At 39.7% G+C, this 13,294-nt stretch overlaps 1 protein-coding gene across 2 annotated transcripts in view; it reads right to left on the reverse strand.

Annotated features, from left to right (window-relative positions):
* GRID2 (glutamate ionotropic receptor delta type subunit 2) overlaps nt 1–13,294 on the reverse strand; it is a 664,166-nt gene that overhangs the window by 85,248 nt on the left and 565,624 nt on the right. For both annotated transcript variants that reach the window (XM_079306473.1, XM_079306474.1), the window contains exons 12-13: nt 11,834–11,972; nt 2,632–2,827 (exon numbers count right to left, since the gene is read on the reverse strand). In XM_079306473.1, the coding sequence (XP_079162599.1) occupies nt 2,632–2,827; nt 11,834–11,972 (335 nt within the window). The remainder of the gene's footprint in view (nt 1–2,631; nt 2,828–11,833; nt 11,973–13,294) is intronic.

Consider the following 13,294-nt stretch of genomic DNA (forward strand, 5'->3'; position numbering starts at 1 on the left):
TTGCCTGCCCTGCCCTCCTGCCAGGAAAAGCAGGTCAAAGCAGCAGAATGCCTGATTTAAAGTGGGACTGTGCAATCACTGTCATTTGGCTATATTGTGTTTGCACTCCCACAGGTGCCACTGCCCACAAAGACACAGGTACAGCAAGCAGGCAGCCCTGCTGAGTGAGAGGGGAGGGGTGCTGAGTGACTCTGTGGCTGGCCCCTCTCCTTTCCCCCTGTTTATATATACATTAGCATCAGGATGCTACTCTCCTCACCATAAAATAGTGCCAGCTCCACTGGAGTTATCAGAATAAAAGCAACACAAAACTAGAGAACTTTTAGGATTTGACAAAAATATTTTGGGAAGTGTCTTTGCAAAGGCTCCTTGCAAGCCTGATGAGGTGGTGCAGCAAGGGGTGCTGTTAAAGATGGGAGTGTCCACTGCATCCCTGCACACCTCCCGTGGTGGTCCCTCCTATCCCAATCCCTTTAAGGTCATTACTCAGCTGAGTGGAAATCCCTTTCCCTGTATCTGTTTGGAGCACTCTTTGAGTCCCTGCTGTCTCACCTGGCTCTCCAGGAAGCTCTGCTGAGGTGATGCTCTCTCAGAGCCTGGACAAACTGCTCTTCATTCATGCTTTACTGCTGATGAATGGGGGAAACAAAATGAGGCACAGAGGCAGAGCTGGTGTTGTATCTTGCCCAGGGTTATAATCAGATTAATAGCTGTGATATGCCCAGTTAAATTCATTAAAGACCCTCAGGAGCATTATGAAGCATATAAATAGGCCAAGGGGACTCATTAATTCTTTCTGAAATGTTTTCATTTTTTGAAATGTTTTACAGAGATTATAATCTCTGCGTTTTATCAGATACCTTTTAAAATATTCGTTTTCCTTGCCTAAGATTAGCTTTTAACACCCCTTTCTTCATGCAGCTTTTTTCCTGAGCAGGCCAACTACAACTTCCCAAAAGCTTCTGATGAACAGCAGCTGGCAAATAATCTTTTTCTGTGCCACTTCTTCCTGTAAATTGAAGGAAGGGGAAAAACTGTGCACCCACAGGTAGATATGTATGTTCATAAGACCTCTGATTTTTAAAACTGGAAGGTGGCTGGCTTGCTCACTTGACACAATTTTTCAACATCATAATTTACCTATTCAAAAAGGATAGGAAATTAAGAACTTGGATGTTTCTGGTTTTGTAGGTTTTAGGGCAGCAACTGCCGTGTTTCCAGGAATCAAACTCAGTGACTGTAATCTGGAATTACCTGCCAGCAGGATGCACCGTTTGTTTGGGTTTTCAAGCTAAAAGCTGTGAGAGAGCACAGCTGTGTTTGATGTACTCTGGTTTTTGATCCTTCTGAAACTCATTTCATAGCTTAGGAAGGGAAACCAGAAGGAGGGAAGGTTCTTGGGTTTGGGTTTTTTATATATACAAAAAGCAAATCCCAGCTTTATCAGCCACTTACAAACTGAGCTAAAATATGTTCTCTCAAAAAAAGCAATTTCCTTTAGCCAATAAATCTTCAGACCTTTTTTTCCTTGCTCTTTCAGCTTATGATTTTATCTAAACGGGTTTCAAAAGTGCAGTTCCCCAGGACCTCTCCTGCCTCTTCTTTTATGCTGTTTAGTCTTTCAGAGGAGAAAATATCATATCCACAGGTTGGATTGGGGATTTTTAAAACTCCAAATAATCTTTTTTTTGTTGTTATTTTTTAGTTCTTTTATTACCAAGAGCTCACCAGTGATTTCATCATTCTTCTTAACATACTCTTTTCTCTTGTTACTACCTAGAGTGAGAACATCAGAAATTTCAGGTTTTCTTGGCCAATAGATTTTGGTGGAGACAGAAAAGCAGAGTTCATTTGGATTTTCAGAAGTCTCTAAATTCAGATTGTAACAATGTGAACATATAATTCATGGATATCTTCTGTAAGAAACCTTCACATATTGAAGTTTAAAATAAAGTCAGCTAGACATTATATTTCTTTGATTTGATTTAGAGGTGTGAATATGAAGATACAATGGTATTGTATGGGAAAAGCTTGTACACAGTCACTTATTAACCTATATTGACTCTTATACTGAAGCCTTTCATGGACTGGTGTTTGTATAACAGCTTCAGCTGTCAGCCAGAATTTGGGAGGGAACTACTGCATTCACAAATATGTCTACAAAGATATCTCAAAGTGTTTTTCCACTGCTAAACCTACTACAGGATGTGTTTGTGAGACTCTTTTTAAAGTCAAATCATCTATTCCTGCCTTCCTCTCCCAAAAAACCCACGACCCAGAGCTACAACAGAAAACCAGGATTTTCTGTGTCAGGACACTACAAAAAAAGACAATCAATGTCTTGTGCTCTGGGGTTTGGAGTCCAGTATTCCCATTCCCATTTTACACCCTTACAAATGCAGCCATCTCCTATAAAAACGCCTGTAAACACTTTTTGGAGCAAGCAGTCTAAAATGCTATTGAATGCCTCAAACCCGACAAGTCCCAATGCTCTGTGCCAGTGCAATGAGTTTCCAGGAACTGATTCCAGGCCGGATCACTGCCCGGGTGCAAACTCAGAACCCACAGCCAGACAAAAGTGCAGTAACACACGGCATCTTCAGTGGGAAGGCCAGGGGAGGGTGCCAGTACCTTGTGGATGCCCGCGGAGGACTCGAGGACGTTGTTCTCGGAGCCGTTGCTGCGGTTGATCATGCGCCACATCTGGGAGTACATGCTGTCCCTCTCGAAGGGGTTCAGGCCTTTCACCCGCACGTGCTCGTACACGGCCGAGTCCAGCACGGTGCCGTAGGGAATGTCCGTCTGCCTGGAGAGATCCTGCAGGGACCTGCAGCGGGGCAGGGAAAAGGGACAGCCGCACCTTAGTGCAGGCAAACGAGAGGTAACTCACAGGAAGGCAGGCGTCACCACACTTTCTTCTGTTGGGTTTTTTTCCCCTCCCTTTTTTTTTTTTTTTTTTAAAGCAAGACCAAAAATTTGTTTTTTTGATTTAAGACACAAAGAGGAATATGAAGAGAAAGGAAGGGGTGGAAAAAGTGAAAATGGATGAAGAAAAGAACAGGAGGTGTAAGAAGATGCTGGAAAATGCCAAGCTCTTTTGAGCAGGGAGCGTTGGAATCGTACAGAGGTTGGGTATCCATCTACACTGTGCAGGGCAGCTTGGTGGGGTGTTCCTGCACCAAACTGTGCATCCATCTCAAAGGTCACATCCTGTATTATTTTCAGCAATTAGAATATTTCTGTTGTAGTTTCATGAACTGCTTTTTCATCATATTTTCACTTATCATAGTTTATGTTATTTAGGCTAATAAATTTGTTCTGCTTTACCTGTTGCCTAGTCTTACCCTTCTCTATAAATCAGAAGAAAATCATTTTAGAAGTTCCTAAAGCATCCCAAATGGGGTTTGGTCAAACAAACTTACATTGAACTTAAAAACTGTGTATTAGAACCATTTAAAGTTTCCTTACCTCTTGGTCTTTATTTTCCTTTCCTGTAGAATTGCTCTCCCATACTTTTGATTCTTTAATGGCACTCATTAAAATTTCAAAGTAACTACTGCAATATGTCTACTGCTTAAACCCCATTACAGCTTTCCCAGCACAAATTAACTGTGTGTAAACTGCACAAATCTAGTGGATGACACATAAGGACAATCAAGGAGCTCAATGCTGTCTTAAAGAAAGCAATAGCAAATTGTAAAAGGTTATTTGCAGGCACAGAAAATGCAAACAGCAACGTAGGAAAATCATCCAATTCCAAGCTGTATTTCTAAAAAATGTAAATATGAAGGCTAATGAAAATGGCCCTATAGGGCAGGGGGTGGAAAAATGAAATTCTTCAGTGTTGTGAGGATGGCACTGAAGAAAACAGTAGTGATACCTCACAGGATATGTATGCCATGAACAAAACAGAAAGCAGGAGAAGAAGAAATCAATAGAGATCAATGGCAAGGGTTTAGATGTTAGCTAAGTGAAAAAGAAATCCTTTGAAGTTTAGACATATGGGCTTAGAAAAACATTGACCAATAGCTAAATCCGTCAGATAACATATAGTAATTATAAGGGAGGAATAAATGTAATTGTGAGGAGTAAGTAACTAATGGTATTAAAACCCTTCAAATCATCTCACTTTCTCCAACAAGACTGCATTCCTTTTAAACAGGGAACCTGCAAAGAATCTGTACATACATGGAATCATCAGAGGTGAGATGCTACATGTAATATTTCCTGAAACCAAGTGCATTGATCTTGTACCAGAGGACCAAGATCAGTTGTATGAGGAAAAATATGAGACTCTGGCAGACTAAGGAATCAGGACAGTAAGTACTGTGGTTAGCTTGCAACTGAATAGTAAAAAAAAAAAAAAATTATCAAGTCCAGATGAACACCTATGAGTTCTGAAAGATTAAATATAAAATATCTGAGCTGTAAGAAAAATGTGCAACCTCCTTGGTCAATTTGGTTGCCTTCTACACTGAATTACTTCATTTGTGGACAGGACTAGAGATACTGACATAGTTTACCTTAACTTTAGCAAGGCACCCTGCCCATCTGCCTCCCAAAATATTCCTTGTATCCAAAGGATGTCTTTAGGTACAACTGTGTAGGAAAGAAGGTTTGATGAATTCCCAACTGGATTGTCATGCTCAGGGCATGTCTCACCTGCAGGCTGCTGACAGAGGTCTAACCTGGGACATGTCTCTACCAATGACTTGGAGAAGGTAAGCAAGCACTCTCCTGTCAAATTTGCAGATAACATTACACGGAGGGACCAGCCACCTGCTCAAGGACAGGCTGAAGTTCAGATGGGCCTAGAGAGGCTGGAGGAATGGGGTGTGAAAGCCACAAGGACAAATACAAAGCTCTAGGGATGAATAAAAGCAACAAGCAGGCTGAGCACAGCTCTGCAGAAAGGCACCCTGGTAGGCAGCAGTGGGCCTTGCTGAGAGCTTCTCCTTATTTTACCATTAGGCAAAGTGTTGTGCAAAGTGCTGACAGTCTGTCTATCTGTCAAAAGCATCCCTGATGAAAGGCACTAGATAAATACAGCATACTGTGTTCATCCATTCTGTTTCTGCTGCCAGTACATTCCTGTAATCAGCTGCAGTGCTCAGCAGTGCAATGAGCTGTCACAAGATGCATACTGCAATGTCCTGTAATGGTTATTTGTCATACTAGAAAAGTGTAAAAAAGTATTTATCCAGTCTCCAATTTCTAGTGACAACACTTAGTAAAATTGCAATCATTACTTTACAAGACTCTGTATAGCCATATAATTTCTAATACAACAAGCAACAAAGCAATTTTTGGATATATTATTGCTAATCAGGACACAATTGACAGGTGTAGGTGCTGCCACAAATCAGTTAAAAACGGCACAAAAGAAAAGGAGCTCCTGTGTATATCTTGTGGCTATAAAAGCAATTTTGCTATTTTCAGAAGGGCAAACCAGCACATGAGCTATTAGTCTTGAAGAGTCAGGCTTGGGAAGCAAGTGTGCCATCACACACAAAAGCACCACCAGCAGGGAAATAACAAGGAGAAGAATTATGTCACTGCCTTCAGGAAGGCATGTTGTAGTTGCCACGTCTGGCATTAACTGGAGTCTGCAGTGCCTCACTGTTAGATGTGCTATCCTAAAATGCAGAATGCCTCTCAGCTGCCCTGCTTGCATCCTTTCACAGTCACAGGTGAAGTTCCATGCTGGGATAATGATGACAAGAGGACACAAGCAAGACAAATGCAAGTGTAAACTCTATGGATGTGCTAAATGCTGTTGTTGGCAGTACACCCAAAGTTCTGCTTCGCCTGACCACATGCTGAGGAGCAAGAAAGAATCTTGGGAGCCTTGGGGGTGTACATGTGTATATACAAGCTGCAGAGGCAGCAAAGATCTGGCCCATGTCAGGGGCTCCCTCCCCTCACACTAACATGTAAAATGGGATCATAATATATGTGATCTTCTTCAGAAACTGCTTAATAACCCACAACTCTGCAGACTATTGCTGAGACACTCAACCTGGAAGCTATAACAAAACAAAGTACAGCAAAACAGAGAGAAATCACAAACTTTGAGAGAAGTACTAGAATTATTAAACTACTGGAAATATTAAACCACTGAGGATCCTTTACAGAAGGAAGAACTCTTAAAACTGCTTTGTCCCCCAGCCTGGTTACACCTTTGTTGGTGTACCTGTGTTCCTGGATTGAACAACTCATGCTCTTTTCAGACATATGTGTTCAGTGGAGACATAAATCCTCAGCCTCACTCTGTCTCCCAGATTCACCACACAGCTGCCACACCACATGTCAAAATAGGGAAAAAGCATTTCTCAAGCTAATTAATTCCTGCAAAGGATCCTTTGATGCCCAAATCCTGATTCCATTACCTACAGTGAAATGTAATTTTTCAATACTTCTCAGATTAACTATCTGCAAAGAAAAGCACTCATTAGCATGACTAAGCAAACGATAATTTCACCTTTTAAAACTTTTTTCTTTAAATTTCTAGCTTTGAAGCAATAAGGTAATGAATGATAAAAATTGTTTTAAAGAATTTAAAAAGCAGATGTAAATAATGTTAGAAAATAAGACCTCTTCAACTGAGTTTTTATACAGACAAATTCTACTTCTAGGGAAGTGACCATGCAGTCAGGTCCTTCAGATTATTTTTGTCTTTCACTCATGCAGCATTGTGGGGAAAAATATTATGTGTGTCCTTTACCGTGTTTTTTTATTCCTCATTGCAATTACTGGGATAATACCAATATTATCCCAGCATCAATATAATCCTAAATTAACTATGCTAATAGGGCTATTCTGAGGAGGAATTGAGCCATTTGAGGAAGAATTATTAACAGATAGATGTATTTTTCAATGTTTGTTGATCTTGTTTAGTATTCTACATGTTAATCAGGCAGCAGTTGTCAGGTCACTTTCATTTTATAGCTTTGTACAAATCAGTCACTTTGTAATTTAAAAAATTAACTCTTCCTCCAGCTAGAAGAAAAGCATAGTAGGATTTGGATATGTTTCTTTCTCCAGAGCATATCCTTTTCTATAAATTCAAATCCTAGACTCAGAATTGGTAACATGTTCACATATGTCAGCCAAAAGTGTTAAAAAGTGCACAGAAAAATGTTGAAAAGCAGAAAGCTTCATAAAGAAATAATTGAATTTCTTTTTAGGTGATAAAATACCACTGAGGTCAGAGACTTGGGCACCAGCATATCTTTGTAAACCTGAGTTATAGATCAACTCAGGCTAGCTCTGCTAGACTCGAGTGCTGCATGGAGCTGTCTGCAAGAACTAGTTACTAAATTTTCAGCAAAAAATAACCAGTGTCATGGTCTACACTGAAGTCTTTATTTATGACTAATTCAGATAAAGCTTTCCAGTGCTTTTGTGGGTATTTTGTTCATTTGTCTGGTTGGTTGTTTTGTTTTTGGTTGTTTTGTTTTTTTTTTCCCCCTAGGACAGTAATGATTAATTCACAAGCAGATTTAGGGTTAGGGAACAGGGCACATTAAGCCAAGGGGTTTGACTGTTGTCAGGGTGAGCTGTGACCTGTAATATTGCTTGCAGGCTGAACCATGTTAAAGAAAAGATTAATGTTCATGCATTGGGCAATATCTAATGACTGTGTTCTGGGCAGCCCCCTTGCAGAAACCCTGTAGTCAGTTGCACTGAGCTGTATAAAGTTTTAAGGAATTCTTAGCTTCAAGTGAATCATTGCTCAGCAAAATGTTGTGAAAAGAATGGCTAAGAAAGACCTGCTTTCCATTTTTGGAGGCAGAGGTCTCACCTATCAAACAAGACACACTGGTTATAAAATGGAGAACATAATGTGAAGTTCTGATTTTACAGAAGACAAAAGATGCATATTTTCCCCCACAACAGGTACAATCTAAACCCTTACACTTCCACATTTTAGAAGTGGATTAAACTTGAAACCACCTAACACCAGGCTTTCAAATGGCAAATCCTTTGACTTCTTCTCTGTACACCCCACTGCCACAACCTTCCTGCAAAATGTCTGTGCCCATGAGAAGGTTGTGACACCCTCTCTTAATCCAGAAAGACAGTGCAGTAATTTGAATAAAATAAATCTCTGCCAATGGACTCTAATTTGGTCCTAAAGGAATCATAAAACACAATAAATTCAACACTGGGCCAGTGATGAAATTCAGAACATGAGCACCTCCTAGAAATAGCCCAGGACCTCTGAATTTATTTGGCATTTACTAAGAAAAGCCACTCCTAATTACTATTAATTTATGCTGCATTTGAGAAAGTGATCTAAAGATTTAAAACCCCTAGAAATTATGCTTTGCTACCACAGTGCTTTGGCATTTGAAATGCTGACTGTCTTGATTTAAATGTCATCTGCAATGTGGGTCAAGTGTGAGCAAAAGATGCATCCAGGAGCTACTTCAGAACTTGAGTGCCTCTGCTCTTGATATTGCATGTTGGCAGAGGGTGGAAAGCTGAGCTCCCAAAGGTATTAAGAGTAGCCATTTCTCTGGAAAAGCAGATTTAACACCCATTATTTTTCTTCTAGTTTCTCTAAATTAACTTAAAACCAGCAAAAATTTGATTCAAATTGAAAATTGAGGAAGAGCACAATGCCATCAAGTGAGGTTATACAGCAAAGATCTACTTTGAAACTCTATAGGGAAAGAGAACACTTATTTCTCTAAGGGTCCTCCTTAGTGGATGGACTAATAAAATTTTTCATGCTTTGCTACTCAAAATAGAGCTCTGGACACCATGAGGCACTGACTAGGAGCAATGGCCCAGCCTTCACCCCAGCTGAGCAGGGGGAAGCTGCAAGAGCTCTGAACACAAACCAGCTCCATACCCAAAAGATGACATGCAGTAACTACCAAATGCTTAATGGAAATGAAATGTGCTGTGGGCTGCTTGAATCCTCCTATCTTTGTAAAAGATATTGCAAGGACCATACCTGCAACAACACTCTGTAATATCTGATGCTAGCTGGGAATCAGAAATGAAAAACTATTAACTACTTTTTATATCTGTGAAAACCCACTGACTTCAATTTCTTTCCTTTTATTCAGGCTTGTCTAAAGCTGACAAGCACTACTAGCAGAATCTGGATTATTTTTTTAAATGCTTATACTCATTTCCATTCTGGCCTTGAAGGCTCCCCAAGGTACAATTTGAACTGTTAAAAAAAAAAAAAAAAAAAAAAGGAAAAACGGAGCATCAGCTTTTTTCTTTATTGCTTATTCATGTTTTCCACTTTGCAGTAATTCAGCATGATAAACAAACATTCTCTCTTATGTGCTGGTTTAAGTTCCAGTTTTGGCAGTTTTGTAAACTAAAGTTTTATACTCACACCATAGTTAGGATAACTTCATTCCCTAATGGATACTAAACACATCTAATTACTCTATTTTTGAGCTGAAAGTGCTGTTGAAAAATGTCTGTTCTTTCATTCCAGGAGCTTTCCATCTGCAGCATTTTCTACTGAATAAAACATTTTCAGTGACTCTGCCCATAAATAATACAGCACAAAGACCAATGTAGTCCCAACTGTACATAATAGCCTCAAAATTCCACTGAGGCTTTTCTAGTGACATCATAATAAACTGAAAGAAAAACCTGAAGATGCATTAAATCATACCTTGGGCATATTTTATTCATTTTTACACCTCATAAGAAAACACAGACATTTGTCACAGTAATTTAAACATTTTTCTGGACTACTTCAAAACTAGAAGGGACGTGATTTCAAAGCAGGATGCAGAAGCATATTTCATTCTTGTGAGGACAAACTGAATGAGTGAATATATCATTATAATTTATTTTGCCTGTATAAATTCCCATGTTGTTTCTTCAAAGTCCTTGTTCAAATTTAAATATTTTAAAACTTAAATAAATAAATAAATAAACTTTCATTAAAATATCAAGATCAATGTTGACAAACATTGACACACAATATCATTTTGGCTCCCATACAAATTTTGAAGGGATTTTTGAAGGGATTATAATTGAGACTACAGAGTCAAATGGTTGGGTTGTGTCAAAATAGCCCAGCAACATTGCATCATCTCAAAATGTGTCATTCAAAACACAAACAAAAATGGTAACTTGATTTAACTGGTAATATAACTGCATCAGGGGAGCAATTTTCTCATGACTTTAGTCTGTTTTATATATCTCTGTCTTAGAATATGGAGCCTTCTTACAGATGAAAGTGGTGAGGTTGCTACCTCAGAAAGGAAGGATAGAACATTTCCAGTTTGGAATGTAAGGACTGGTAAAGCCTGGGCAATTTGGTCTATGGAACACCAACTTCTCCCTCCACCTTCATCACCCAAGAGTCAGGACATAACCATGCACTCAAAGTTAAGTACTGCTTCTGCTCCTGGGTCCAGCTTGAGCTTCAATTGCTAATGAAACCTGTCTGCTGCTGCAGATGTTTACCAGCCAATGTGAAAGCCTGGATTGGTTTTAGCACACAGAAAATCCTCACCTAGAGGAGAAGCACCTTTGTGCTGGCACACAGTGATGCTTTATCCTGACCTGTGAATTCACAGGAGGTCAAGGCTCCCCCTGTTCAGTCTGTGATAGTGGCTCACTGCCTCAGGGGGAATTTCAGAGAGATTGTGAAAGCAGCTGAACTAGAGGCAGAAAGAATTTAGGTGATGACACACACAAGTCAGGGATATGGATCAATGACTGGATTGAGAAAACAGAATTTTCCCTAAGGTCAACATTGAGCCTGACTTGAAGGTCAAGTTCTTACCTTTCTGAAGGAAGAAATACAGTGAAATGTGTCTCTCTCCTTTAAGTCCCTCTGTGATTTTTGAAAAGAAGGATACATAGGAAAGGGTAGTTTTGTCACTCTCACAGACTGTCACAGACTTGTGGACTCAGGATTAACCTGCTATGAAAAAATGGCCAGCTGTGGTGCTTGGCTAGCTAATGCTTCACTGTATTTTCTAGTCCTTGCTTTGACCCAGGAGTGAGCATTTGAAGGTGAAGGATGGAGAAATGGGAGCTAGGATAACTCAGCATGCAGCTCACTGAAGGAGAGGATACTGGAGCACAAAAGGGCAGAGAGAGAGGGTAGGACACCTAGAAAGATTCCTGTGGTATGCAAAGATGATGTGATCAGAAAAAGACTGGAAGGTGTGACAGAAAGAGTTCATCATCAAAGGGGCAGGAGAAGACCGGGACATTCATTTTTGGGAGGCATGAAGCAAACAAATAGATGGCAAAAAGAGAATGACATGATCTGCTTATGCAGTAACAGAGATCCTGGGAGCAGAAGGAGCAAAGATGACTGCAAGTGAGTTTGTTACTCTTTGTTGCTGTTAACACATCTCTGCCTTAGCAAGAACAGGTGAATCCAGTTTTGGGGTCCTCGTATATTTTTTGAAGAAGCATTGGGTTCTTCCTGACTGAAGTGTCAGAACACAAGTATTGTGGAATACATCTGAATGGAAAGCAGAGCTGGAGAACACAGCAGCAATTTATGCTTTCCTATTTCAAACACTGATAATGTGTGGTCATCTCAAACTCAATTGCTTCTTTCAAAATATGTATGTGTGCAAACATACATATGTATGTCTGCCACAGGGAAAAGCATCTGCCAGAGGGCAACAATTCCAACCCTAAAAACAGAGTGTCTCCAGGGAGACCGACAGTCCATGGTATATTGTTATTTTCCTAACTTTCCAACTACTTCTCAGGAGGATAAAAATTTATTCCTGTTCTCACATTTAAGTAGAACATTTATACCCCTCTACATGTATATTTATGTTCGCCCTCCTTCCCCTTGAATCATTCATTATCAACTTACTGGATGGAGTTCTCAATGCGTGTGATGGTGAGGAAAGCTGCTAGGTTGGCCGTGTAGGAGGAGATGACAATCAATGCAAAAAGCCACCAGGCTCCCATCATCAGCCGGGTTGCCAGGGTTGTGTATGGAACCTCTCCTCCTGTGGGGAAGAAAGAAAAGCAAGAAAAGCAAGAGTTTTCATTTGGCAGAGGAATGCTCGTGCATCGCTCAGGATCACTAGACCCCAAGGTTAAAAGCATAAAGCAGTTCATTAAAACCTGGTGCTTCAGTGAACTGAGCAGGATTTGGAGCTGCACTTTCTATGCAACAAAAAGCACTGAAGGAAGCCCACACTGTCAGTTGTCATTCCTGTGTTTAATCTCTTTTGCTATTGTGCATTTAATTGTAGTTCATCTGCCAGTCCTGTCCAGTAATGGAAATAGACTTTTAGATCTCAGAACAAAAGCAGCCAAAGTAAATTCTTACAATGTTCTTTCCTCAGAGATCTTATCTAAAAATGTTAATTAAGTTTTCCTTTCATTCTGGGGAACATAAAGTAAAAAAAAATCCCATCAAAACACAATTACTTTTCACAGTTCTGTAGGCAGGCAGATGCTCGTGAGAACCATACGTATGCATACAACTTTCTGCAAGTGATCTTGGACATGCAGGAAAAAGAATCACGTGTATTAAAAAAGAAAGCAAACATTTTTTTGTATTCCTATAGTTGCTTTCCTTCAAAATCCAACTGCCATGTAAACAGAACAGGAACAGCAATTAAACCTCCCAGGATGAGCTGCAAACTATCAATTGTGTGACAAAAGCCTCCTAATGCAAGCCATGAAAAGCAGCAGTTTTTATTCAAATAGCTGCCCCAAAACACACTAGCTTGGAGTATTTGCAAGAGCTCTTTCTGTTTAAAAAAAAAAAAAATTAATCTCAGATTTTCAGATGAAGGAAAATGTTAATTTTATTTTAAATCCCCCTTTTGTCTGCAGTATGTTTTGTCACAACTACAAGTAACTAACGGGGGATAGGTGAACTCAGCAAACACCCACAGTCAACTGCTCAAGCTGTTCACCCTTTTCCTCACCCTCTACACTGAGCAATTTCAGAAGCAGATATTATTTTTGAGGTAGCTTTCTCCTATGCAGAGTCTTTTGATGGTACAATGCCTGGGATTTGCAAAAGCAATTTGTTACCAATTCACTCCTCTGTAGGTAGTTTGTTTTGTACTTATGTAAAAATTCCTTAATGTTTCCACAGCAAGTAGGTTTAAGGGAATACAAATTACAATTATTCCCATTCCAAGAACACATAATTTTCACTTATGTACAGAAACTGGATATTTGATCAGTGTTGCCTATTAAAGATTCTCTTACTGCTTTATTCAGAATTTTTCTTACCTATACAAAACTCCACATTGCCATACAAATTTGAAACCTTTTCCTGCATCAGTGATGTGGAATTGTCCCATATATG

Source organism: Erithacus rubecula, assembly GCF_903797595.1.
Source record: "Erithacus rubecula genome assembly, chromosome: 5".
Taxonomy (NCBI): domain Eukaryota; kingdom Metazoa; phylum Chordata; class Aves; order Passeriformes; family Muscicapidae; genus Erithacus; species Erithacus rubecula.